The sequence below is a fragment of the Rhinolophus sinicus genome, linkage group LG07, assembly GCF_036562045.2.
Source record: "Rhinolophus sinicus isolate RSC01 linkage group LG07, ASM3656204v1, whole genome shotgun sequence".
NCBI lineage: Eukaryota > Metazoa > Chordata > Mammalia > Chiroptera > Rhinolophidae > Rhinolophus > Rhinolophus sinicus.
In genome coordinates this window covers 39496961-39524371 of record NC_133757.1, presented here as the reverse complement: position 1 = coordinate 39524371, position 27411 = coordinate 39496961, and the positions used below count along the sequence as shown (strand labels likewise).

The following is a 27411-nucleotide window of genomic DNA, read 5'->3' as shown; positions in this document are numbered from 1 at the left end:
GAATTTGGGTCTTTATTATAAATTCAGTGTGCAGAAAGGTAGTGACAAGGTTGTGTGGAAATGGTTTCGAGAGCGTAGAAGAGAAGTAGGGAGATAGTCCAGAAGACAGATTGTGGCGACTTGGCCTAAGGTGGTAGTGGCGGAGCTGGAAGGGAGAAGACAAATTTAAAAGTTATTTGGGATAAGAAATTGAAGGACTTAGTAATAAATTGGCTGTTGGGTTTGAGGGTGAGGAAATGTCAGATAACCAACTCTCAGATGTCTTCCATAGCAGTCAGGCAGATGGGGAAGCTTTTCACTGAGATAGGGAATAATGTCATCTGCTAATTCAATTATGGATAGTTGAAATGGTGGTATAAATCAAAAAGCCTACGCTAAAATACTGCTTCTTCAGAAATTGTCACATCTCTGGTTTCACATTATTCTTAGGCCAAGAAAAACATTTTAACACTTTGTTCATTGTGCGATTTTGAATTCCAGTCCACCTCCCGGGGGAAAGCCACTGCAGGATGACCCTACATGCTGGCTCAGCACATGCATTAGGGTTCCAACAATGTGGGAACACCACAATTTTTAGAAAAGCTGCACTTCAATCAGCTATCCATAATTTTGCAGTTACAGAATCCAGGAAAAAGCTCTTTTAATATCAGCAAACAAATAAGTTTTGTGTTTCTCTGTTGAGAAGTGATTTCATTTTGAATTATATCATGGTGGTGGCAGTGGTGGTGGCAGCAGTGGCAGTGACATGGTGGAAATGGGGTGGTGATGTGGTGGTGGCAATGGGGGGGTGGTATGGTGGTGATAGGGGTGAGGATGGAGGGTTGGATGAGTGGTGGTGGTGGTGATAATGGGGGTGATAATAATGATGACAGTAGTAAGAATGGTGGTGGTAATGCTGGTGGTGATGACAATGGTGGTGGTGGTCATGGTGGTGATTGTGGTGGTGTTTGAAAGCATTGCACTCTGATCAGTACTGAGGGCCACAATCAGGCTCTGAGGAATTCAGGGTGCATTTCCTATTGCTTGGGCCTGGGGTGGGGGCAGGCTTGCATGAAGTTGGCAGAGCGCTCTGACTGCCTACTCATCATTGCCCTCTCTAGAAGCATGCATTTGATAGACATGTGCTTGGTCTATTTTGTTGTTTTGGGTGAAGGGAGGCAAGAGAATTGGAGGGACTGTTTCAATGTGACCCGGTTTTTGTGCTTAGGCCACCTTTCAGCCAGGACTGTAAATGGTTCAAGCAGTGTCTTTAAAGATTTTAGGAAGAAGGGCATTTGAGACACCTAGTTACGTTTCAGTTCTCTTTTCATTGTTAAACTTCTCTAGAGAGAAGCTTTTGTTTCTGTTTCCTCTTCTGCCATGACCTTTATTGTTTTTCAATCCAGTAACCTCTTATTTCTATGCTTTCATTCTCATTATCTCCAGATGACTGAAATTTTGTAGCAGTATGAGTGAGCTTGGGCACTCCTGCTGCACGTCCTGTTCTCTTGGCTTTCTTTTTTTTTCTACGCATTACTTAGCATCTGGTGCGCTGTAGGTCACTGGTTTATTTCCTTAGGTTCGCTCTCCTTCTGCAAGAATACAAGTTCCATGAGGGCAGAGACTTTGTTTTATTCCCAACACCTATAATAGTACCTGGAACAGAGTTGGGGCTTAAAATTTGTTTAATGAATGAAGTTATTTAATTGCCCTAACTGTCTCTTATTAGGTCACATGGGTATTATTAGGTCAAATGGGTATAATAAGGCGAATGTCATATAGGTGCCATGAGGATGAAATGCAATAGTATAAGTAAAATGCCTCACAATCCCAGCCTGGCATGGCAAGGGCTGGTGAATTGTTAGGTTCTTCTTGACTCTTCTTTCTATTAACTGCTTTCTCTTTGGCATTTGGAGTGCTATTCTGTTTGGCTTTTTACCTCCTTAGTTGTGTGTCCATTTTCTTTCTTCTGCACCCTAACAGGGCCACTTTTGGAGACCTGCTTAGTGGCCCCGAGTTAAGGATGTCCCAACTTATTTATCACCTTCAGCTTATTTATTCAGAAGGCTTCAATTCTTACCTTGTTTCCCCAAAAATAAGACCAAGGCAGACAATCAGCTCTAATGTGTCTTTTGGAGCCAAAATTAATATAAGACTGGTCTTATTTTACTATAATATAAGACTGGGTCTTAATATAACATAATATAATATAATATAATATAATATAATATAATATAATATAATATAATATAATATAAAAGACCAGGTCTTATATTCATTTTTGCTTCAAAAGACGCATTAGAGCTGATTGTCCAGCTAGGTCTTATTTTCGGGGAAACATGGTATTATTAATGTATATGCAATTAATTATCTTTATTATATAATTCTATTATGATATTTTTATGTGATTATAGAATCCATGTGTTATTTTTAATGTAGCTAACGGTCGTAATAAGCATTATTCATGAACTGTCCTTCACATCATGAATAGCCTATGAGGTAGCTATTATTATCTATATTTTTAGAGATCAGACAACTGAACTGTGGAGCGGTTAATATCTTGCCCATGGGTACATATCCCTAGTAAGTGGTAGGTCAGGAAGTCATTCTTAGTTCTGGTTCCTTCTGTCTCCTCATTTATCCATCCATCTGAAAGACATGTACTGAGTGTGTAACATGTGGCAGGTACCATGCTAGGCTCTGGCTACGCAATGAGGAAAACAACCGATGCAAAACCTGTGACCACGGGCATCAGTGTTATGGTCACCACTCTCGCTCTGATGCACACACTGTAGAGTGAGTGCCCTGTTCTGGGGTGAGCCCTGCTCAGGTAGTTTCACTTCCCTGTTTCAGCCTTGCCTCAAGCTTCAAATATCTAAATCTAAATGCATGAATTACCTCTCTTTATGCCCATTCCCTCAGTCTCCTCACCAAAAGTACATATTTTTCTATCTCCATTAGAAAAACAAACTGTCATTTTTCTTGTCATGCAAGATCACAACTTTGGAATCATTTTGATTATTCCATACTTTGAATCCATAGCCAAGATCTCTTGATTGTTTTTATCCTTGAAAATGTCTCTCTGATCCGTCTCTACCTCTCCAGTTCCTCTCCACCATTCTAATATCCACTGCTGTATGATGATGCTTGACTTACTGAAATGGCATCAAGGCTGCATGTTCCTTGGTTTTATTCTCTGCTTAAGATTTCACTTGATTGTAAGCTTCCTAAAGGCACAGATGCTGCTTATTAATTATTATCTCCCCAATACTGTACCAGGCACATAGGAGATATTCAGATGAGTATTAAAGTACCTTTGATGCTTAGACCACTGTTCTCAAACTTGATTTGGAAGTATATCTGGAGATTATAAGTAATTTTCCTGGAAGATCATGTGAATATATTACTTATATGCTGTTTTGTGCATCTCAATAACATATACTGTATTTTTAAACCAAGCCTATATCTGCTTTCTTCCATTAACATTTGCTACTGTGTATTTGTTTTACCATCTTCTGACACAAAAGCCCTAGAGAAAATTATGGTTGAACACTGGTAAATATTCCCTCCATTAAATGCCACTCTTCCATTTTTTCTGGTGCTACCATAACTATAAAAACACAATTTGAGAACCGCTGTCAGTTACAAAGAAATGATGAGCCATTCAGATTTTTTGATATTACTGGATAAGATGGATTGATCTTTACCCTCAAGAGGGTTTCCCCATCTTGCGGGAAAGAGCAACTCCGTATTTTCTGCAACCCTGGAACCACTGTGTTTGTGGCTCCGGGATTTGGTGGGCATAAGGTGGGTCGGCCAGAGGTCTACATCCTCACTTCCTTTCTCATCTCGCTTGACTGATCCCTCCCTGAGCTCATGCTTGGGACACTGAACCTTCTCTCACATCCTGGAAGGACATGCTGGGTTGGGCAGAGATGGAAGGTATCAGTGTGACCTTCATAATTTTGTTTTACCAGCTCCTTACTTTTCTCATCAGAAATAAATTGTCTGCACAGCAAGCAATGCCTGTGGACTGAAAGAACCATGCGTTCTTGAGAATATTTTGAAGAAATGAGGCTTGTAGCATTTCTAAATGTGCATTTTGACTTTTAGAAATCATTGATCTTGTTGACTATTCAAAGGACATGTATGCTTTCTTCAAAACTCAAATTGAGGCAGATAACTGTAAATACTTATGTCCCAAAATAAGTCTTTTTATAAATGACTTAACACTGACTAAATCTCTTATTCATTAAGATAGCAGGCCTTTTTTATAAGGACAATAACTATAATTTAACATGTTTATTATATAATAGCCTGCAAAATGCTGCAGAAAAACTTGAATGTTATGTAATACATGCCATTGGACCATAGCATTTGACAAGTCATGATTTGGAGCTAAATATCTGCCAGTAGTAGAATTTTGTTATTGTGTTTGGTTTTTAAACTATACTAAAAAAAAAAAAAAAAAAAAGATTTGGAGCAGATTTGTGTGCTTTAAGTTCTTTTTCCTTCTATTGGGACCTCGATAGTAGCAAAAGCCAGCTTTACCATGTTACCCAGCAATTGCTATGACATTTATTGTGTTATTTAAGAGATAGAATGAAATTTCCAAAAGCTGTCTTCAGTGTACAAATGGTGTTATTTGGTAACAACTGTATCAGATCACATTCATTCATTCAGAAACATTTTTTTTGAATGAAAGAAAAAAATTGCTGATTTTTACTGAGGATTTAGTAATGTAGAAATGGATATAATAATCACTGTTTTCTTGGAGCTTACATTTTAATGTGGAAATGTAAATAAGTAATATAACTTCAGATAGTGATACGCACTAAGAAGAAAATCTAAGGACCGTGTGAGAGAGAGGGAAGGGGAGAGCTACTTCCAGTTAGGAAAGGCAGGAAGGCCTCATTGGGAGGAGCTGAACTGGCTTACATGCTGAGGAGAGGCAGCTCAAGGAAAATCTGGGGGAAGAGCTATCTGGGACAGCAAGTGTGAAGGTGTGAACGGGGAACCAGCCCTATGTGTTGAGGAAACAGACAGAAGCCAGAAGGGCTGCCGTGTAGGCGACAAGGGTGAAAGTAATAGGAGGTGGGACCAGGAAGGCTGGCAGAATTCAAACACTGTAATATGTTGCAGACCATTATAAGGAGCTGGGTTTTATTCTACGGCCAGTGGGCTGGCTACCACTGAGGGTTTTTAACAGGGGTACAGCAGATCTGTAGCTGTACTTTGTTGAAAGGCTTCTTTTAAATTGAAATCATTTTGCTTTGTATTTTATAGACTAGACCAGAGGGCTGCCATATTGCCAAAGGATGCTTTTGATACTCGGCAGGATTTAAATGAGGTAGGTGCAATCATTGCTGGTTGTATGAACATGAATTAGCCCATCGTGAAATGTATTATTCTTTTTTCTAGTAGTAGGAATTCTTTCTGGTTAAAACTTTTTAAGTATATTTGCCCTTAAGTGAACTTGTTTTCCTTGTACTTCTTTGGGTAATGTTTTACCTATCACTGGAGCAAATGCATGTAAAATACTATTTGTGAGACTGCTCACTATGTCTTGGACCTAAACCAAGTCCAGCAGTTATTTCATTACACTCTTTTCAACTTCATGATTGTATAACCATGGCTGTGACAGTTACATTCGTAAAATTTTCTCTTCATTTTATTCTTTCTCTCTTTCTCTCATGGCTTTTGCAGTCTCAAATATCAGGGGTGTACACATGACTTGTATTCATCTTTTGTTATCAGTATATATCATTACCATTTTAATACGGTTTTTTCCTTTCTTAAAACGTGTATACATTTTTTTGCACCCTTTGTATAATCATGTTTACCATTTATCCATGGAGCATGATATAGTGTGCTGTTTGCAAGGTGACCTTAGTACGTTTTGAGATATTGAAGCTATATTTTCCAATCCAAATAGTTCCTCACTGAGCTGGACATCACAATGTTAATAAGCTTGTTCTAGATTGTCTTTGAAATATGTAATTCTTCTGTTGGAAATCAATGTAATATACAATTAGAATCATTGTTATGAATCCCTTGGCTTTGGTTTGGAATACTTTGTCTAGTTTCTCTTGTCCTCATTGTATAATTAAGGAGCAGTGGGTGGTATATCTAATTAGGATCGTAGCAAAAAGAATGAAAAGACTTGATACTCAGATGCCAGGAAAAGAAATGATGGGCTTCAGGCAAAGTGTCATTTTAAGATGCATCTCTCCTCCCCATCCAAAAAAAGGTAACTAACTGAATTTAAGTGATTTACTTTTTTACGGTAGAACTTGGCAGCAATGGTTAGCTCAAGGTAAACTAGCTGCCTGACTAAATCAAGTTAAATAAATAACTAAAGTTGTGGATAATGTCCTAAAGATAATACAGAACACTGCTTGTTATTACCTTGTGCATAGAGACAGCCTTCAAATTCCACAATCTCACTTGTGTCAACAAAAGTGAAAAAGAATTGAGGAGAAATGATTTAGGAACCTGAATCAATGAACACAGCTGTTTGCCCCACCGTGAACAAATAAAGAAGCACTGGTTTGTTTTGACCTAAGTGACTAGCAAAACGAGGTGATTGGAAGAGTCAACTTGTGATAGGTTTCAGATATTTGGGATAAACTCTGATTCGTGAGCTCGAAACCATGAAATTACTTGAATAGTCTCAAATCATAGTTGCCAAAAGCTTGATTCAAAAAATCTGCTTTTCTGTATTGTTTCACTAAATTGTGTTTGCAAATTACATGATATATGTGCTAGCTCACTGCCCTGGGTTTGCATGGGTGCAAGAGCACTGAATGGAGAGGTGCAGGTAGTGCCACATTGTAAATGTGAATTCTTCCACAAAAAGGGGTGCTGTTGACCCAGACAGACTGACGATAGTGAGTGTGTGTTCAAAATGGTTTTGTTCCAATCGAGGTAAATTGTGTGTGCAGATCCACATTCTTTCATTCAGTTTCTGTTGTGAGTAAAATTTGGGGGCCAGAGAAAATGCTTGAACAGGACGGCATGAGTGGGTCCAAGGTCATGCATTTTAGGTGTTAATTGACCCTACAGGGCACCCTAGAGATGTGTTCTACCCCTCTGGCTTCTTTGACTTTACCGAAAATAACTGGGGCATTTTCAGATTTGTGTGTGGTATCACTCATTGATTGGTATCAAGAACCAGAGGAAGTTGCTCACAGTGAGATTGGATTTAGTCTCGTGCTGTCCTGCGTTCTGACTGAGATTCTACCATAAAAGAACAAAACCCTTAGGAATGCCATTGGAATTTTCAGGAAGGGTCTATGTTATAGGAAACAAATGTGATAAATTATTAGCATGCAACAAATGCTCAGTAATGACCTACTATCAATAACAAGAAGTTCAACCTTGAATTTGTAGTCACAGTTCTTATTCTATAAAAGGGACATCTGTATTTTATTTAGCTGGCTAAGAAAGAGACTATCTATCTAAAATCAATATGAAAAATCCATTTTTCCTTCGCATGTTACTATTACCCCTTATTTGTTGAATTATGCTCATCAAAATGGCTCCACGTTACCCTTGACATTAAAGATACCATCCTCTTTAAAGTCTATGAGGAATCCTTTCATACTTTAATTTTTTAAAAAGTAGACCAATTTGCATAGTTACAGTGCCCCTTTTTGAGCCTGTATTCCTGTGTCCATGTGTGTGTCTACATGTGAAGGATTTGATTGTCTTTTAATTACCATCCATAGTTTTAGCACAAAGATATCTGGGCAGCAAGCCATTATCACACTTACTGTTTTGTCCAAGATGTATTTCTCCTTCAAAATTGTTTTAATGTTGAGAAAATGGTTTTGCAAGAGTCTTTCTTAGTTCTTTGGTACTCCTGAGTTGGCTGAAGGGCATTTTTTTTTTTTTTCCTGTAGGAATAGGTAGCTGTGCTTTTCTATGGAAATGTAAACCCAGTCTACAGGGTTGGGCCTTAATTCAGGATTGATTGAGGATTCTTTTTCTTTTTTGCAAGCATCAGGATTTTTTTCCTTGTGACTGAAAGTCAATTCAACCTGGTTTTAATAATAACAGGATTTGTTGATTCACACAGCTGCAATTTTAGAATCAGGATAGGCTCTATGCGTGACTAGATCCAGGGATTAAAGGCTTGTCATGTAAATGCCATCTCTTGTCTCTGCCTTCCTATATGGACTTTATCTTTAGGTCAACTACTCTCTAGGGTGCATTCTTATAGCCAGCAATTCCAGTGCCTATTAGTTTTCTATTACGGTGTAACAAATTACCAAAAGCTTAGAAGCTTCAAACACATTTGTCAGTTCACGGTTATGTAGGTCATAAATCTGGGTGGGCTCAATTGGATTTTCAGTTCAAGGTCTCACAAAACTGAAATTAAGGCATTGGCCACAATGGCTCGTGGTTTTGGAGAAGACTCCACATCCAAGCTTATTCAGGTTGCCTGAATTCACTTCCTTGCCGTTGTAGGACTATGATCCCTGTTTCCTTGCCGGTCATCAGGTGGGGACAGCTCCCAGCTTCTAAAGGCTGTCTGCATTCCTCCTTACGTGGATCCCTTCATCTTTGAGCCAGCAACACTAAATCCTTCTGTGCTCTGAATCTCTCTGATGTTGTCTTTTGCCACCAGCTGGAAGAAACTCTCTGCCTTTATAGGGCTCAGCTTATTAGGTCAGGCCCACCCAAATTGTATTCTTGGTCAGTTGAGTTAGGACTTGAATTACATCTGCAAAATCCCTTCATAGCAGTGCCTGTATTAATGTTTGAATAACCTGGGTATAAGAATCCTGGGGGTGCGGCGGCCAGTTAGCTCAGTTGGTTAGAGCTCTGTGCTCTTAACAAGGTTGCCGGTTCGATCCCCACATGGGAGGCTGTGAGCTGCACCCTCCACAACTACATTGAAACAATTCCTTGACTTGGAGCTGATAGGTCCTGGAAAAACACTTAAAATAAATAAAAGTTAAAAAAAAAAAAAATGGTTAAAGAAAAGAATGCCGGGGGCTGTCTCTAGGATTCTGCTTACCACCCAGTGGAAAAAGTACTTCTTTCTACCTCTGAGAAGTTCCATATGTGAGTCTCATTTATCTGCTTTGGGGCATGTAGCCCATTCTTGACCCAGTCACTGTGACCTTGGGGTTTGGAATAAGCTGTTTGGCTAAACGTAGGCCATACTTCTGACTTTGGATCTGGAAGGGATATTATCAGAAGATGGGTATGTGGATGCTGGGCTGCATAATACTGGTCTCTGGAAGCATAATATCCAAGGTAATTTTCCTGTGTGCTGGACCACTGCAAGATGTCATTTGGCATTTTTCTGGTATGGTTTTTCTGGGCTGAGATAATGTGACCTTGCCTCCCTACCGATATTTCTTCCTCATCTGGAAGCTGGAATGGTGTCCTATGATTCATTTATGTTTAGCCAAGTTTTCTTCTCGCTGTCAGTGAGGACAGCCTTTGGCCAACATAGTGATGGTGTGAACCCTGGTTTTAATTCCCGGTTGAATGAACAGCAGGGCATAGAAACTCTCAGCTGTTTCCAGGCCTGGTTTATTCTGCACTGTCATTCAGAGGCAACTATCCAGTCTGGCTTCTTGTTTCCAGCAGAATCAGGTCTGTCGTCGTCACCCTCCAGAGACTCCTTAGAGTGGTGCTGGCAGAAAAGGCAGAAGCCATGCCAGCAGCAGTTCATATTCTTCCTGAGAATTAACTGGGAGAAACTTGAGAGGTATTGGACTGAGCAGAGAAGTTGTGGCAAGACTTACCAGAGCTGACCCACCTGTGTTTGCCGTTCGCCTACCACCCTTCCCCATCTCCCACACTCCACTGCAGCTTTGCCCCATTGGCCCCTGCTCTTTCTTCGGGTGTGGCATCTCGATCCTTTTCCTTGTCACACCTTCTTTCATTTAATCCTCTTCACAGTATTATTTTCCTGATCTCTCTTAGAAGGCTGAAAGGAGCTGTTTGTAGTTCAGTGGCTCCCAGGTGTCAGTCTGTGTTGTAACTAAAGGAGAAAAATAAGAATAATGTAGTTAGTTTTCCGTGAGGCTAACGTCTATGAAATACTCTTTAATTTTGAGATTATTCTTAATTTTTTCATTTTGTCAAAAATGATGGGAAGGGGTTTTTTTGTTTGTTTATTTTCCATATGTTCTCACTTGGCAAAATATAAAGCTGACAACTTTCATAATGTATTCTGCTCCCTCCACCTTTGCAACTTAAAAAATATATATATTTCTGTTTGTCCTAGACCAAAATTTTGCCTGAAAACTGAATTTTGGATATTTTTTTCTAAGGAGTAAATTTTTCTTTCAACAGTATTTGTTGAGAGGCCAATATATACCCAGCTCCAGGTTTGGTACTGGAGGCTGCATTAGAAGAATTAAATTTGTCATGCCCACTTTCCAGGGATATAGTGGCACATATCAACTCAATATCCTAGAGTCTAGCCTTGCTAGTGTTGGTATCTTTATCTTTTACCGTTTTCAGGACGTTGTTGGTTTACTTAGGGCTATGAAACTCATATTTTAAGGCAGGCAAAAGCTTAACTTTCTTGTTTTCTAAACAAAATGTTAGTATTTGAGGAAGTGGCTAATGCTTTCTAGTATGACCAGCCATCTTTAGAGACTTAGATAGGTAATGGTATCATGTGGCGTGTGATTTTATGATATCCAGTGGGATGGTTATTGATTTCTAATATTCATTGAATTTTGGAAATTAAAGTTGTGTCATCAGGAAATGGCCTATGGGCCATTATAATTGGATGGTTTGCCCACAGACACAGAAGGAGCCAATGGTACATTTCGGATTAAAAGCCCCAGTGGGCTTCTGTACTGTGCACACATCTTACTGAGTGTAGTTTTTAAGCAGAATGTGCATCAGGGCTAAAAGAAATTGGAACTTAAGTAGCCACAAATAATAACTACATGGGCTACAACATGGACGAGATTTGTGAACTTAGCCTGTGGGATATAATTGATGATCTGGAAAAAAATGATTTGTTAAGGGTCTGTCCATTTTGATACCTGTGCTTTTGCATAGTTTAAGCATTAGAAAGTCCAGAGAAACTATTGCACTCTGTGCAACAATTTCATTGAAAATGAGACACACTTTTTTTTTTCCAGAAAATCAATGTGTTGTCTAGAAAAGCTCAGTCCTGAATTAAAATGTGAGTTGATAAAACTACTATTCTCTCTCAAACATCTTGTTTTTATTGTTTATTTAATAAAGTGAAAATAATGAGACTATCACAATGAGGTAAAACTAAGTACAGGACTCCCCCTTCCCAGGTTGAAATCACTGGCTAGAAGGAAATTTGGTTTTGGTTACAGTGTACTGTCCTTGTTTAAAAAGAAGCGCTGCTCACACCAGAACAGGACCCAGGTCTTCCTGTCAGCAGAGGGCTCCTTGAAGTGAAGAGCTTATTCTCTCACACTGAGTTTCTCCGTTGGATATTGCGGGACAGTGAGGGCTGATCATCGCAAGCAGAGGAAGCTGAGATGGGCCATCCTTCAGGTAGACTTGGATGGAAAGCCTGCTGGGGCATAGACAACACAGGCCCCACAAGGAATAGCCAAAAGCCCACTGTCCCTAGGGACATGGTGAATGTGGCATTTTCTTGTAGCCATCACCATTGGAAGTGGTCCTACTTCTTTTGGCAAAAATATTCAGAATACAGCAGCCACAAGCCAGGACACAACACTGCCTTGCTTCTGAGCACTTCCTGCTTCATCTTTCCTAGTGCCGGGCTTCAGCTTTGAAGAGGAGGCCAGGGCAGGAGGCTAATGAGGGTGCCAGAGAGCTGGGGGTCAGGGAAAAGCTATTGTCCCTGGGACAGGTGGAGCTCTGCAAGCAAGCAAGGCAGCATTTAGAGTGAGTCAAGGCCCTAGAGGATAGGGAAATATTTCTCAAAGTGTAGACCTTGGACTTCCTGCATCTAAATGGCCCTGCCCTGGACCACAGAATGTGAGTCTCTGGAGAGGCCCCTGCCAGGGAGTGTACATCTTTAACAAACTCCCCAGTGATTCCTAAGCGTTGTAACATTTCCGAACCAGGGCAGCAGGGGGTTTCACATTGGGTACTGCCTAAAGGGTCCAGGGAAACAAAATTAATACACAATGGCAGTCTCTTTATTGGTTGCCTCCTGTTCTCATTGTGCTAGGTCCAGCAGTGAACAATGGAGGCATCGTTCCAGCCCTTCTGGAGGTGGAAAGAGCCAATAAGCAAGTACACAAATAAAATTACATATTATAGTGAGTGTTAGGAAGGAAATAAAGTGGTAACAGAGAAATTGGGGGGCCCCGTTTAGATGAGGTAATCAGAACTGGCTCAATGATTTGATGGAAATTTGACCCTGAAGCAACTACAGCTGTATCAAGCCTGGGGAGATGGAAGAAGGGAACAGATGGAAAGGAAAGATAGTGTGTGTGCGTGCACACACACACTCCCCATATACACAGGAAACATGAAAACCCAGGGAAGAAGAGTGGTAAGTAGAAAAGGGGATGTTTAGGGACTGAGTTGTAGCCCAAATTTTGAGCAGATTTCCAATTTGAGTTTGCTTCATATCACTGTAGAGAATCTATATTCAGTTTTGTAATAGATAAAGGGATGGGAGAGTGCCACTAAACCTTTTCATAGAAATTCAAAGTAAACTGTCCCCGCTCTGCACCTGGTGAATTGCAGACCAACACACCCTAAAATAGTCTTTAACCATCCAGCCTGTGTGGGTGTTTAGTTGGGTGTTCCATTCCAACCCAACTAAAGTGGGACCTGGTAATTGTAGAGGAGAGAAAATGAGTGGCGTATTTTCTAAAAGAGCAGCATATTTTCCATTATGTAAAAGAGAAAAATTAGCCTTTAGCAAACCACACCTAGGTTTCATGGACTTCTCTCTGGCTTCTTTCGTGACTAGATGGGAGAGTTGGGGAAGCAGAGGTTGTTGTTGTTCTTTAGAGGATTCATCAGCTTTTGTTCAATTTTCCTGCAGATTTTAGAGACACATTCAAGGAGGCCGCAGGTAAAACAAGAAAAGTGCTAGCAGGCTGGCTCCCAGGGGATGGGCTGGGGGCAGCCTTCCAGGGAGCAGTAAGAGAAAGGCTGAAGTGAGGTAGCATCAGGACCAGGGAATTTACTGCCCTTTGTTTTTGTGTAGAGAAAACCATGTTCCCTCACTAAACGTCACTGTCAGGCATGATTGGAGAGTGAAACAGCGGCTTCCTCTCTCCCTGGGCTCACCGTTTCTTTCCTCCACAGCCCTACGACAGTTATAACTGTCATTATGGTTTGATATGTTTGCTTGTTTATGCGCTGTCTCCCCACTAGACTATAAGCCCGATGAGGAAGGGGCTGACATCAGTCTCATACTCCAGAGCCTAGGGCAGCTCTTTGTACTCTGAAAGCGGCCAGAGCCTGGGAGTGGCATGTGTGGTATTATATCCGCGTGGGGGCATGATCTTGGAGTGTCGTACAAGCTGTCCATGGACCTTCTCAGGGGTGGCTCTTCAGGGCTCAGCCCTGACGGGACAGGCTGGATGGGATAGGATGGTCTTCCATTGCCCATGGGAAGGACATGTATGTGCTCATAGTTAAAGCCCCCTCTCCTGAGATCCCTAGTCATCAAAAGAAATATTTCTTTACGAGCCCATCCCCCACGGGGTGTCCAGGTCCCCACCCTCTGTCTGTGTGCTGAGAAACAGCAGGGTGTGCTCAGGTCATGGGTCAGTTTGGCATGAGGAAAGGAGATAGCTGATGACAGCTGGTGGACAGAGTGTCTTCCATTCTGCCTTCCCTTCCTCAATATATAGCAGTTGATGTTTAACCTTCTCCCGTGGAGATGGTAGTAGAACAGGAGGCAACCATAAAGTGACTGCCATTGTATATTCTTGTCCCTCAAGACCTTCATCTTCTCTCTCCTGTTTCCTTCTAGCTTACTCCTATCTAGTATCTCAGAGAAGAATAAACCAACCAGGCGAACAGATCTCCTTTGATGCTCAGTGTTATTTCTGCTTCAGTATGAGTACAAATGAGGGAGAAGGTGGGAGGGGAAGATGGAGGAGAACAACCTATTATTACTTTTAGCGATAATTGGGTCTCAACATTGTACCTCACTCTCTGTGAGAGTTCAGAGGTTTCTTAATGTGAACTGATATATTCCTAGGCAGTGAGTTGTTTGCTGTTCATTTGTATTGTATGAATACTTAGTTCAATTCCACAAACACTGTACCAGATTCTGTGCAACATGGATGCATGCATGTTTGCTTTCCTCTCCTTTAAAGTTGGAAGGACACTTGGAAGTCTTCTAGTCTCAGGTCTGTACTAGGCAGATGCAGAGAGTGAGGCTCTGGGAGGTAAAGGGATGAGTCAAGGCCTGAGAGTTTGTATAGAGTTTGACCTCCCACATGACCAGAGCTCGGCCCAGCAGCCTCTGGAGGTTTAGAGCTATTCATAGTAATCACAACATCCAGTCATTGAGTGTTGGCCACATATCGGTGCTGTACAAAGCGCTTTTCATGCCTGCCCTCATTTAATTCTTACAGCAGGTGCCATTGTCACTGTTATTATCGCCTCTTCTTATGATGAAGAAATTAAGGCTTAGACTAGCCAAGATGCTGGGCCAAAGTCAGGTGACCATAGTATCAGCAGAGCTGCCAGGCCCTCTAGTTCTATGCGAAGGCCACATCGTCTTCTGCTTTGGAGAGTATACAAGAACAAACAGAGCTTACGAAAGGCAGCTGGTTCCACGGCCTTCCTCTAAATGTAGGAGGAACTGGCAGCCTTTCTTCCTCCCTCCCTCCCTCCCCCCCTTCCTTCCTCCTTTCTTTCTTTCTTTCTTTCTTTCTTTCTTTCTTTCTTTCTTTCTTTCTTTCTTTCTTTCTTTCTTTCTTTCTTTCTTTCTTTCTTTCTTTCTTCCTTCCTTCCTTCCTTCCTTCCTTCCTTCCTTCCTTCCTTCCTTCCTTCCTTTTCTTTTATTTTTAAATTGTGGTAAATCATACACACACACACACACACACACACACACGGTGCCAAAAAATGTATACACATTTTAAGAAAGGAAAACTTTATTAAAATTGTAATATTCAGTATATACCGATAACAATAGATGAATATGAGTCACGTTTGACTTCTGCAATTACAAGAGGTGCTCAAAGTGGTTACCATCAGCATCCAGACACTTTTGGTTATGGCGAACTACAGCTTGAGCAACGTTGACCAAAGTGTCCACTTGTATACATTTTTTGGCACCCCCGGTGTGTGTGTGTGTGTGTGTGTGTGTGTGTGTGTGTGCATAATATATACATATTATGTTATATATATATATATTTGTTATAATTATATATATATATAATTTTATAAGTTATGTATAATTTACCATTTAACCATTTTACAGTATACAGTTCAGTGGTATTAAGTAATTTACATTGTTGTGCAACTGTCACCACCATCCATCCCCAGAACTTTATTCATCTTTCCAATGTGAAACTCCATACGCGTTAGACACTAACTCCCTTTCCCTCTTCCTCTCCACCCCACCAGCCCCTGGTAACCACCATCTACTTTCCATCTCTATGAATTTTGCCTCTCTAGGTATTTGTCTGTTTGTGACTGTCTTATTTTACTTAGCATAATGTCCTCAAGGTTCATGCATGTTGAAGCATGTGTCATAATTTTCTTCCCTTTTAAGACTATATAATGTCTCATTGTATATATATTGATAAACACCACATTGTGTTTATCAATTCATCTCCTGATGAACACTTGGGTTGCTTCCATTTTGTATTAGTCTGCTAATACCGTATTAGGGCTGCCATAACAAAGTTGCACAGGCTGGGTGGTTTAAACAGCACATGTTTATTTTATCATAGTTCTGGAGGCTGGAAGTCCAAGATCAAGGTGCTGGTAGGGCAGATTCCTCCTGAGGCCTCTCTCCTTGGCTTATGGATGGCTACCTTCCCACTGAATCCTAACATGGCCTTTCCTCTGTGCGTGTGCATCACATGTGACTCTGTCTCTCTTCTTATAAGGACAGCAATCATACTGGATCATTATAACTTCACTTTACATTAGTTGCTTCTTTACTGGCCCCATCTCCAAGTATAGTCATATTGGAGGGTTAGAGCTTCAACATACAATGTTTTCCCCCAAAATAAGACTGGGCCTTATATAGTATTTCACTGAAAATAACACCGGGTCTTATATTAATTTTTGCTTCGAAAGATGCATTAGGGCATATTTTCAGGGGATGTCTTATTTTTCATGTACAACAATCTACATTTATTCAAATACAGTCATGTCATCTTCTTCTGGAACATCGTCATAATGTACTAAATGCGTTCATCTGGCTGATGATCTTAACTGGGGCTTGTTTTGGGGGTAGGTCTTATTTTCAGAGAAACAGGTATGAATTTAAGGGAGACACAGTTTAGTTCATATGTGTCTCTTGGGTATTGTGAATAATGTTGCTATAAAGATGGGTGTACAAATACTATTCGAATCCCTGCTTTTAATTCTTTTGGGGTATATACCCAGCAATGGAATTGCCAGATCAAGTGATAGTTCTAGTTTTAATTTTTTGAGGAACCACCATACTGTTCTTTTGTATTATAGCAGCTACACCATTTTAAATTCTCATGGACTTGCGTGTTTTTTTTTAAGTTTTTTGAATAGTTGTGCTCTTTTTAAGAAGTCACTCTGATTTCCAAGGTCCTCCCGTAGGAAGCTTGCCTGGAATTGTTTGTTTTGCCTCCCAGATGTTTCATTTCTAGAAACTTGATGCCTTCTGCACCTCCTGTCAGCCACCTTGGGATCTTGCTTCCACACTCCGCTGCTGGGAAAAAAATCCCAGAAAGGAGGAGGAAACAGTAAAACAAGGCCTGCTCTAAGGTAGATGCTTCTTCCAAGCTGTGGGCTGCCTGGCAGGAGCCCCTGAGCACAGATGAGGTTTGTGCCAGATCTTGCCCCATGTCTGAGCCTGCTTTAGGCACCTGGCACTTTCAAAATGGCCAAGAGACAACAGATTAAGATATTCCTCGATAAGTAGCTTTAACACTGCTGTGGGTTCATATTCACTCACACCAACAGAATGGATGAGGCTATGTGTGTGGCAGAGGGTATTGTGTGAGGGGAAGGGCAGGGGTGTGAGGAGATGTTGAGGGTAGGTGTTTATGTGAGGCAAAGTATGAATGGGTGTGTGTGTGTGTGTGTGTGTGTGTGAAATAGCGTGTGAGAGTGGGAGTTGGATACGAGGGTGTGCAGTAGGTAGGGTGTGGGAGAGTGTATAAGGTAAGGTGTTTATATGTGTGTAGGGGATAGAAGGGATGAGTGTGAGGAAAAGGAGAGCGCTAGGGGGTGGAGGCGGGGGTATTTGGGAGTTACGGTGTGTGTGCAGTACAGTATGAAAATATGGGGCATGGGCCAAGGGTGTGGAGGACAGTGGGTGAAAGTATGTGTAGTGTAGGGACTAGGAGTCTGTGTGGAATAGGGTGTGAGGTGTGTATAAGATGGGGATGGGGTGTGCACGAGTCGGGTGTGAGGGGGTGGCAGTTAGCTGTGAGGATGTGTGGGGAATGGGATATGTGGAAGGTAGGGCGTGAGTAAGAGTGCGTGTGTGTGTATGTTGGAGGGTCCACAGTAGGGACAGGACCAATGGCTTCACTGCCAGAGCCTGGTGGGTGGAGGAGCAGCTGAGGCTTGCAGAGCCTTCCCATTGCAGGGGAGTGGCTCCCTGCCAGGGACTCAGACATGACTCACTTTCACCTGGTCGGGGGAATTAACTTGCTGGGCATCTGCATCATGGCAGGATATGTGCGTCAGTCTGTATGACTTTGTCCTTATTAAGAACCATGGGAGAAATTTAAAATGAGAAATGAAGGAGGTGAAGGGAAGGTTATGTTGGGAGCTCTGAAAGATAAATTGCTTCTCCCTCAGTGGCTGGGTCACACTAAGTGACCAAGGTCATCTCCTTCACTCCCTCTCCTCTGTTCTTGATAAAAGCTGCAAACATTCCATGTGAGAGAAGTAACTTCAGAAAACACACATGAATGTGCACACACACACGCAGATGTAGATAAGGGAACCCAAAGCACCTCCCAGATTCCAGGCGGCCCCTGCAGCAGTAACTCTTTGTGCTCTGCAGTCTGCTGCAGTCTTTGCAGTGGAGACACACTGCCTGTCATGAATGGTAGCCTGGGAGGGGCCTAATGTCATCTGCTCCTGATGTCAGCACAATGAATGAAACACTTGCAAAGCGTAAAGCCTCAAATACCCGGGAAACAGATACCTCCTCAGATTGGTTGTCTGGCTGCAGCGTCTCTTGCTGACGGAATCACTAGCCCCATGTGTCACATATAATCCATGTACGTTAGGATTTAATTGAGACAGAAACTGAGGCTGCATGTGGAATAATGCATAGCTGATTCTTGGACAACCAGCTCTGCCTGAAGCAGCTGTGGATGCTACTCTCTTCCTCCAGGCACTGGAGAAAGGTGCTTACAAGAGCTGCAGACCCACCGTTGTGTGTTCGGCATCTACTTAGCCAGCCCGATGTTCTGCTTTTGCTGGCAGAATTCCTTGCTGAAGCTCCAAGCCCTTGAAACTGATCTGTGCTCTGCATTTTTGACAAACCAGGAAGAAGCTGCTCAGGTGCATGGAGTCAAGGACCCAGCCCCAGCATCCCCCCAGAATGCGCCTGCTGAAGAAGCAGATGCTGCAGGTAAGAGGCTGGCTCTGGGGGAGGTCCTTATTTGAACTCCAAAGATAGTTGAACTTGCTGCTTCATCCTAAACCTGTCCCTCTGTGGGAAAAGGAGAGCTGAGAGGAAGCGGGAGGATGTAAGATGTGCTGTGACATAGATCCTTCTATCCAGCTGGGGACCAAGAGTCAGGCTTACATAAAATGGGTGTCAGGTGAAAAGCACCCATCACAACTCCTAGTCTTCATTTTCCTATTTGGTCTCCTGTGACAAACAAATGGTGTGCTTATCTTATATCACTGGATTTAGATAATCTGTGCTTGAAACTCATGCGTTTTGAGAGTTATGGTATTTTTGAGGTATTGAGGGATGGGGGAGTTTCATCATTGCTACTTCCTTTCTTCTCTTAACTGCTTGTAAGATGGTCCATCAGCACAGGGAAAGTGGAGGTGATTGGTAAAGCTCGTTCTGATTCCATGTTGTCTTGTTCTGTCTCATTTTTTTAGCATTAATTTCTGTTGAAAAGTCTCAAAATTGGGTCTTAGTCGTCTGTTAGTTTCTCTAGTTTTAATCCAGAGGATGATAGGTTGGCTAGCAAGCAGAAGGCAAATTAGGTCCCAGAAGACTTAGGCAGGAAAGAAACCCTAACTTACACGAGTAGACATGAGAGCACAGCTTATCTTTTTGAACACAAATGGGTCAGAGGTTTGCAGACTGGTTTCCGGATCGATGGTAAAAATAGGCTTAGGTGAGCTTGCTTCATGACCTGGCCTTAAAGGAAGAGATTTACAAAAGTAATCTATTTCAGTACCATTAGTGATAGTACATTTAGACATCACTGTTTAAAACAGACCCATATGGTCTAAGCAGGCAAAATAGGCATCATTAGTTTTTGAATGTTTATTTATAATAGTGTCTAATAACTACTAATGGTAGCTATTATTATTTTTGAAGACTTTCTGTAAGCTAAGCACTGGTCTGAGCACTTTATATCTATTATAGTAAATCCTTAAGCTCACCTGTGAAATAATACTATTCATAGTAAGGACACTGAGCCCTACTGTAACCGTGCTAGGAAGTTGTCATTTTTCCCCCCCAATGGATGCAGGTGGCCAGCTGGCTGTCCTTGTTGCCGGGTGAGCTCCACTGCTCTGATTGCCATTGTGTTCAGATGAGATACAAGTAAAATTGGGCAGGAACCAATGTCAATCCAATTAGGGTTGTAAGTCAGATTATTAGACAATGCCCTTCTTCTTCCACCAGCCCCAACAAACAACATACAAAACACACAGAGAAGCCTCAGGCCAAATTCAAATGAACTTTTGAGTTATCTGATGTTTTGTATACTACACAAGTATCTGGCAAAGAGAGTTTAATAAAATATTCGTTGAGTATTGGATATGGGTATATGTATATATATTTTTAATAGTGACTTTTAGGTATGTGTTTATGTGTCTTATTTTCTGGAAAAGTCAAGAATAGTTTTGCATTTTCTCATTCTAGATGGATAGGATTTTGAACAAACTTATTAATGCTCTTGACAATATCGGAACACTGAGTTTATGTAGGAATTCCCCATAAAAGGGAACCGTCAATGTATTCCATGTTAAGTGTCACATGGCAGAAATAGAAGGCTCTTTGCAGCGGAGGCTTGTGGGTTGCATGCTGGGTTTTCCAAAATGTAGGTGAATCTGAGATGTCTACGAAAAAGAGATTTTCACTGTGTGTGTGTGTGTGTGTGTGTGTGTGTGTGTGTGTGTGTTTATGCACTAGGCAACAACAGCTCTTGCAAGTTTCCAAAGATAAAACACATCCTCATGTTTTTCGTCTTTGTGGAGCTTATGAATCAGGAGTCTCCTTTAGCTAAAATGACTGCATGGGAGTTGATATGGGAAAAAATGAAGAAATGCCAGCCCCTGTGTTGAACCTTGCAATACTTTATTTGATGCATGGTTTTCTTTAATTTTTAAATAAAACCCTTTGATACAATCTGGAAACTAGGTGTTCTCAGAGACCTCGGGAGTTTCTTCATTGGGCAGAGATGTTGCCAAAGTGACAGGCATTTGGAAGAGACTTTCACAATTTATGGGGTGAGGGTTGGTCTCACTGGCTTCCAAGACACACTTATAAGAAGACCATACATTTTCTAATCCATGTGTCACTCAGAAGGAAGAAATTTATTCTCATATTAGATCAGCAGTTTCAACAGTCAACATTTCTGGAGCGATCTTTGAACATCTGGAAACTTTAGGTTTTTTCCTGATGAGACTGTGATTGCATAATATTAGCACAGATGGGATACGTCTATAAAAGATGATAGTAAGTTAACATTTTCTCTTAAAGTCTAGCATCTAGCTTTGAGCTTTACATGTATATAAATATTCAGTCAGTAATTGTTGATGTCAATAAGTGGTCTAACAAAGACAAAATCCAATAGGTAATTTTTACAGGAATATCTGGCTATAATGTGCTACCAATTAACCATTAAAAGCAAACATTCATAAATATAACTTGATGTCACTCAAATAGATTTCAAACTTACTTTAGACTTGATTAGGATGTGACTTAAGTAAAGTTTCACTTTCGCACTGAGTATCTGAAATGATGGTTTGAGCAAAGTATTGTAGTCTCTATGTTTTGGCATAAAAATAGTAGGTTTTAACTCTGGTTTATGGGTTACAGAGCTCAGTCCCATCTTGTTTAAGATGCCTAAAACATTGCCCTGTTCTAGAAATCCAATTATGAACTGCGCTTGCAGTAAGAACACATTTCATGGCAGCCCTGGATGGGCCTTGTGTTCTAGATAGTGTTCCTGAACCTTCCTGCACACGGTATAATAATTACGAGGAAGTTTTTAACCTTGGTGATTCTCAGTATTCATCTCTAGACAGTTTGGGGTGGAAGTCCTGGAATCTGCCTACGTCATGAGCACTTCGGAGTATTGGAAACCACTATACAAGTGGACAGTGTTTTGAATTAAGAGAGAGAAGGTTGCATTCTCTCAGGTTCTCTTTGACTCTGCTTCACCTCAGTTTTATCAATGGACAACGTCTCACAGGCCACATGGACTTAGAACTCAGGGTCTGTGACCAGTTGGCTCAGTCCATTTACATCAGGAGGAGAAAGGTGTTCAAGCACCAAGTCTGCTGGCTAGAAATGAGTGGGATGGTGTCCTGGACAAGGGTGGGGACAGGGACAGATTTGAAGGGTTAGAGGCACTTAAGGAAAAGTGATAGAGAGAGAACCACCTGAAAAGTAGCTTTGGGCATGTCCATAGGGTAACCAATTGCCCTGGTTTGCCCAGGACTGTCCCACTTTTTAGCACTAAAAGTCCCAGATGCTGGGACATCCCCAGTCCCAGACAATCCAGGACACCTAGTCACCCTACCTGTCGGTGGTAAACTGCATAATGTGACATAGAAACTCACACAATACTTAGGCTCAAAATTCCTCTCACTGAATCAACAGCCTCTTCCCGCTGTAGCGAATGTTTCCTCTGTGGCATTAGTAAGCGTCCATTCTGGTGCTGTCGGATGGAAAATGGAATGAGGATTGTTGTTTCAACTGCCTGTCATTTGCATGGGGACTTCCTGACATTTCACATGACTAAGCATAGTAACCCCTTTTTACGTGGGATGTCATGTGGGGTCTCTGGTCCTGCTCCCCACATAAGAACGCAGGACATGGTGAGACCAAAAAGGAACACCCACGGGGCCATAGATAGGGGAGGCATACCACTATATTCTCGCTGGCGGCTGGGTTGGAGACACAGGAAGCAGGAGCCACACGATCTGCAACCTGCCGCCCACTTTTCTGCCAACCAACCAACCCCACTTGCTAGCTGCAATCCGTGTTTGCTAGCTCAGCCACCATCTTCTTGCTAGCCCCCATTTTCTGCTAGCGTAGCCACAGCAGTTATACTAGTGGCCAATGGCTCACTGGTTATAACTGACGGCCAACTAGCCACAGCTGAAGGCCATCCAATCACAGTTGATGGCCATCTACTACCCGAGTGAGCACCTTTCCATGTGAGGCCAAGAGCCTGGAAACTGCACTCCTGGCTCTGTCCCCACACCCCTGTTCTGTCTGACCATGGGTGATTGATGGCATGGAGCTTGTAGCAAAAGCTGTCACTGGAGACAACTGAAGACTTATTACTAGAAATAATAATTCCACAGAAGTACCTAATTAATTCTTCTATTCTAATTTCTTGATTTTCAAATGGAACTTTTTATTTGGGCAAGAGCCTTGTTGTTAATGTTGATTATTAGAGAGCACTAATGTAGTACATCTATTTACAGTCAATAATTATTCCCTGAAAGAATTCTCTATGGTCTGTAGGTCTCTTCTTAAAGTTGAAATTGAGGTGGAACAGAGTCAAAGAGGACTTTCTCTCTCGCATTTTAAGACACTGTCCAATTGACTAGACATTCCCAATCACTTGGAAGTGCTTAATAAGCTTACATATACATGGGCTTCCCACCCTAAAATGCAAAATTAAAATACAAAAATGAGACCTGAAAATCTCCATGCTTGGAAAGCTCCCCTGGTGATTCTTAGGTGCAGGGAGATTCAGGAACACTTTCTAGAACATAGTGTTCCTCCAGGGGTGCTGAGAAACGTGTTCTTGCTGCAGGTGCAGTCTATAATTGGATTTCTGGAGCCGGGGAGCATCTCAGTTATTCCACTAGGTGGGGCTGATGATCCACATAACTTAAGGTTTCATTATATCTGGCAGGAGACCCAGACAGTCTTTGAAAGTCATTAAGAGGGGTCTCGATTACTTCAACCTTGGAAGTGCACAGAATTCCAACTATCTTTTAGGAACTTTATTCATTATGGGTCTGTGTGTATGTGTGTGTGTTATTTCTAAATCTTTCTTGAATTTTTTTATATTTACAGTATGCACCACTGGTTGCTTTAGCTAAAAAATGGCTACCACTGTGGAAAGTAGTACTTCATTTTTTTTTGTCCTAAGTTGGTTCCTTTAAAGCAGTGGTTGATTTTTTCTTTTCTTTTCTCTCTCTTTTTTTTTTTTTTTTTTTGCCCCCTTGGGGATATTTGGAAATATCTGGAGATATCTTTGGTGTTATAACTGGAGGGTGAGTGCTACTGACATCAAGTCAGTAGAGGCCAGGGATGCTGCTGAGCATCCTACAGTGCACAAGACTGCCCCCGCTCCACTGCCCCAGCAAAGGATTATCTGGTCCAAAATGTCAATAGTTTGGAAATCCTCTTTTCCAATCTTTTAAATGAATAACATCAGCATTAGTCAACGATGACCTCTTCATTTGTGGTAGGCATTGTTACATAGATTTTCTTATTTTATCTTCAACAGTCCTATGAAGCATGTGCCATTATGATCCCCAGATGAAAGCTGAGGAAATAAACTTGAAAAGTTAATATAACTTGCCAAAGTTCCCACAGCTACTGAGGCATGGGGGTTGGGAGGAAAGCGGAGCTGCTGGAGGGTTCCCGAGTCAGAATCCACAGTTTAAGGGCTTTTTATACTGTTCTATTTGCCATCCAGCCTAAGTGTTAAGTTCCCATAGTTCCAATATATTAGGATTTGAAATTAAGCCCATAGTCAGTCTTTCTACCCTCTATATAATGAAGGTGTTTTGAAAGTCATTGTTTCTTTAGCCATCCTTGACTTTGTTTTGTCAGACTGAAGAAAGCTAGGTTTGTAATTGTTTAACAGCCCCTCTGTTCCCAGAGTCATGTCAGCTCTTCTGATCTAAACCATCTCTAGGCCCCCATGCCTTTCTGGATGTGCGTTTACCTGACCTGAATAGTGGATTCCAGGTGGAGTCAAATACTAGTAGACTCTTACTTGTAAATATGGGCACAAGTATTATACTTTTGCAAAATGATACCATTGGGGGCAATTGGGCCGTGTACAAGTAGTGCTGTGTTTATTGTTTCTTACAACTACTTGTGAAACTACAATGATCTCTATAAAAATGAATTAATACATAAAAAATATGGAATTAATACCTAAAAAGATATGGGCGTGAGGGTGTTTTTTAAAATAATTCAAAACAATTATGCTTATTGGATTGTTTTCCAAACTTTTCCTGGAGATGCACACTATTTTCTTGACCTTTTTAAAATCATATCAGTGTATTCCATAAGAGCTTTAAAAATTCCATTCTCTATCAAACTAATAATTTAGTGCTTATTACTTAAGAGTATATGAATTAGTTTTCCCCCGTTGCACAGTCTATTGGCCCACAATGAAGGTTATCTGCCATATTGAGGCTCCTCATGGTTTGTGAGCTTTTTCTGTGGTTGCTTAGCGTTTATCTTTGAAAAATATCAACATCATCTGCAAAGTCGGACTCATGACTCAACTCCCTCATTCTCGTCATTTCTGAAATGTAAAATAAAATTAATCCAGGATCCATTTGCAAGGATTAATACTGACATGTCCATCATAAAGATGCTAATTCAACCCTCTTCTTGGCTGCATATTGCTAAGTGCATTTCGTATCCACTGCAAAACATTTAACCCAATCATCACTTGATTTTGTTGTTTAAACAATTTTTGATATGAAAACCATACCATAGACTTCTTAAAAGCCCAAGTAAATTATATTCATTGACTCTGCCTTGTTCAGAAGCATAGTTACTTGCAGAATTTGATGCACCTGTTGGGTGATCTTGAACAGGTTATTTGATCTCTCTATTCCTCAGTCTTCTTTTCTTTAAAATGGGGAAAAGAATATTATCTACTTAGGACTGTTGTGAGAATGATATAAGTAACTGCATATGAGGCTCTTAGCATATCCCCCATGGTAAATGCTCAATAAATGTCAGCTAACATTTAAAAAGCTGGGCATTTTTGCCATATTTAGAGCCTATGTTACCTTTCCTCCAGTTAACTGCTTATATATGTTTTTAAATATCTGCTCTATCATAATTTCTAACTACTTTCAAGTTGTGGGTATGACATTAATATTGTTCATTGCCTAAGTCCTGTCTAGGATCTTGCATGGTTGACATTGTACTAATTTCCTTAAGCAAAGCATATTTATAACAGCAATAATCTATAGAGATGATGGCTGAGTAATTACATCCTATTACAGTTGAGACTATATTTGTTACCATAAAATCTATCTTGTGCTAAAACTGACATAACTTGGCTGGCAAAGATCTTTACTGTTAATAATTTTCCTCTGATGCTTTTATAACCATCTTCATAATCTCTGAAAGAGGGGGCTTCACATTCACCCCTTGTTCTCCAAAGAAAGCATTTTTTAAAATGACTTCAAAATTCATAGATGGCAATGTAATTCTCTGAGGCCGTTTCTATAACTGCCTTGTAGGAAGGAGAAAATCAGTCCTACAGCTGAAACTTCCAGATGATTATTTTAAAAACTTTTGAAATTCAGTTGTTAAGGCAGGCCAAGGACTGTGGTAACATGGATTATCCCATTTTCCTCACTACGCCTATTTACAAATGAGGATTCTGAGTTTGCGAGCCTCTCCTGGCCAAGGGCGTGAGAGTGAGCTTGTGGCATCTCAGACCAAGCCCGTGGCTCTGACTCAAGAGCCTAGGCTTTTAACGAGTAGCCTTATAGTCGTGTATTTTTTTTTTTAATGAAAAGATTTTATTTTTAAGAACAGTTTTAGGTTTATAGAAAATTGAGCAGATAGTACAGAGTTCTCATATGCCCATCTTCCCCTGCATGTAGTTTCCCATATATTGTAGTCATTTTAAACCTTTGTTTCTGGTTATTCGTTTTTCCATGCTTATGAAGAGTATAGTGTAGAAGTGACCCGATGGCATGCCATGATACTTGGTGTCTGACACTGCTCCAGATGTCCCCCCTCCCCCAAGTCCATGGTCGACAACCTCTCTGTCTCGTCCAGTTCCCTGAGATTTATGCTTTTCTGTAGCTCTGTCTGTGTGGCTCTGGGGATCCAATGCCTTTGATTAATTTTTTTGTAATTAATGTGGAAGCCTAGGAAAAATACAGCCCCCACTGAAGATTGGAATTTAATTCAGTAGTCTTCCTGTTTGCTTTGTATATTCAAATTTTCTTCTGCTTTGCAAAGCACATCTGCTCATAAATTGAAAACCCTCTTTTGCAAAATGGCTTTTGTCATCTTAATAGCAGATGTATATCAGCTGTACTACTGAGATGATCAATGGTGCAGGAATTGACTAGAAGATCTGGGGAGTCATTTAGGCTGAAAAATGATCAACATCACGACACCCAGCTTTCTCTGTGTATACCAGGGTGGCACTTCTAAATGTTGGACACTGCCATGGATGATGCTCACTCTGTCCCTGGTCCACAGCTCAGGCAGAGCTCTGTAATCTGAGCATTTTGCTCCACTTTTGTGTCACAGGGAGGGAAAAAGATGTTTTCGGAGATCAGACACTGTTCACTGGCCACTTTCCTTGGTTATTTCCCGACTGTTCTTTTTACGCTGTGCAGAGAGGCAAAGGAATAAGTCGTGAGTAATCAGAAGGAAGTGAAAAGATTCATCTAATCACTTGGTAGATTTGTCTAGATTACGCCTTCTTTCCTCCCCAAATTGGGCATTTGGTTCAGTGCTATATAAAAACTGCCTTTAAAAATATGACTTATCCCTCCCTGCCTCAAATGTTTTACTACAAAACAATACAAAGAATGGATTTCTTCCTTCTCCTAGTATAACAGAGATCTGGAGATCGCACACCTGCGCTCAGAATGTTATGTTACCATAGCCCACAGCACGGTTCTGATTTAGGG

General features: G+C 41.1%; 1 protein-coding gene across 1 annotated transcript in view; it reads left to right on the top strand.

Moving 5' to 3' along the window:
- The window catches only part of FAM13C (family with sequence similarity 13 member C), a 109506-nt gene that overhangs the window by 53885 nt on the left and 28210 nt on the right, over positions 1-27411 (top strand). Inside the window, exons 5-6 of the mRNA XM_074339443.1 lie at positions 5266-5329; positions 18604-18688. Coding sequence (XP_074195544.1) covers positions 5266-5329; positions 18604-18688 — 149 coding nt within the window. The remainder of the gene's footprint in view (positions 1-5265; positions 5330-18603; positions 18689-27411) is intronic.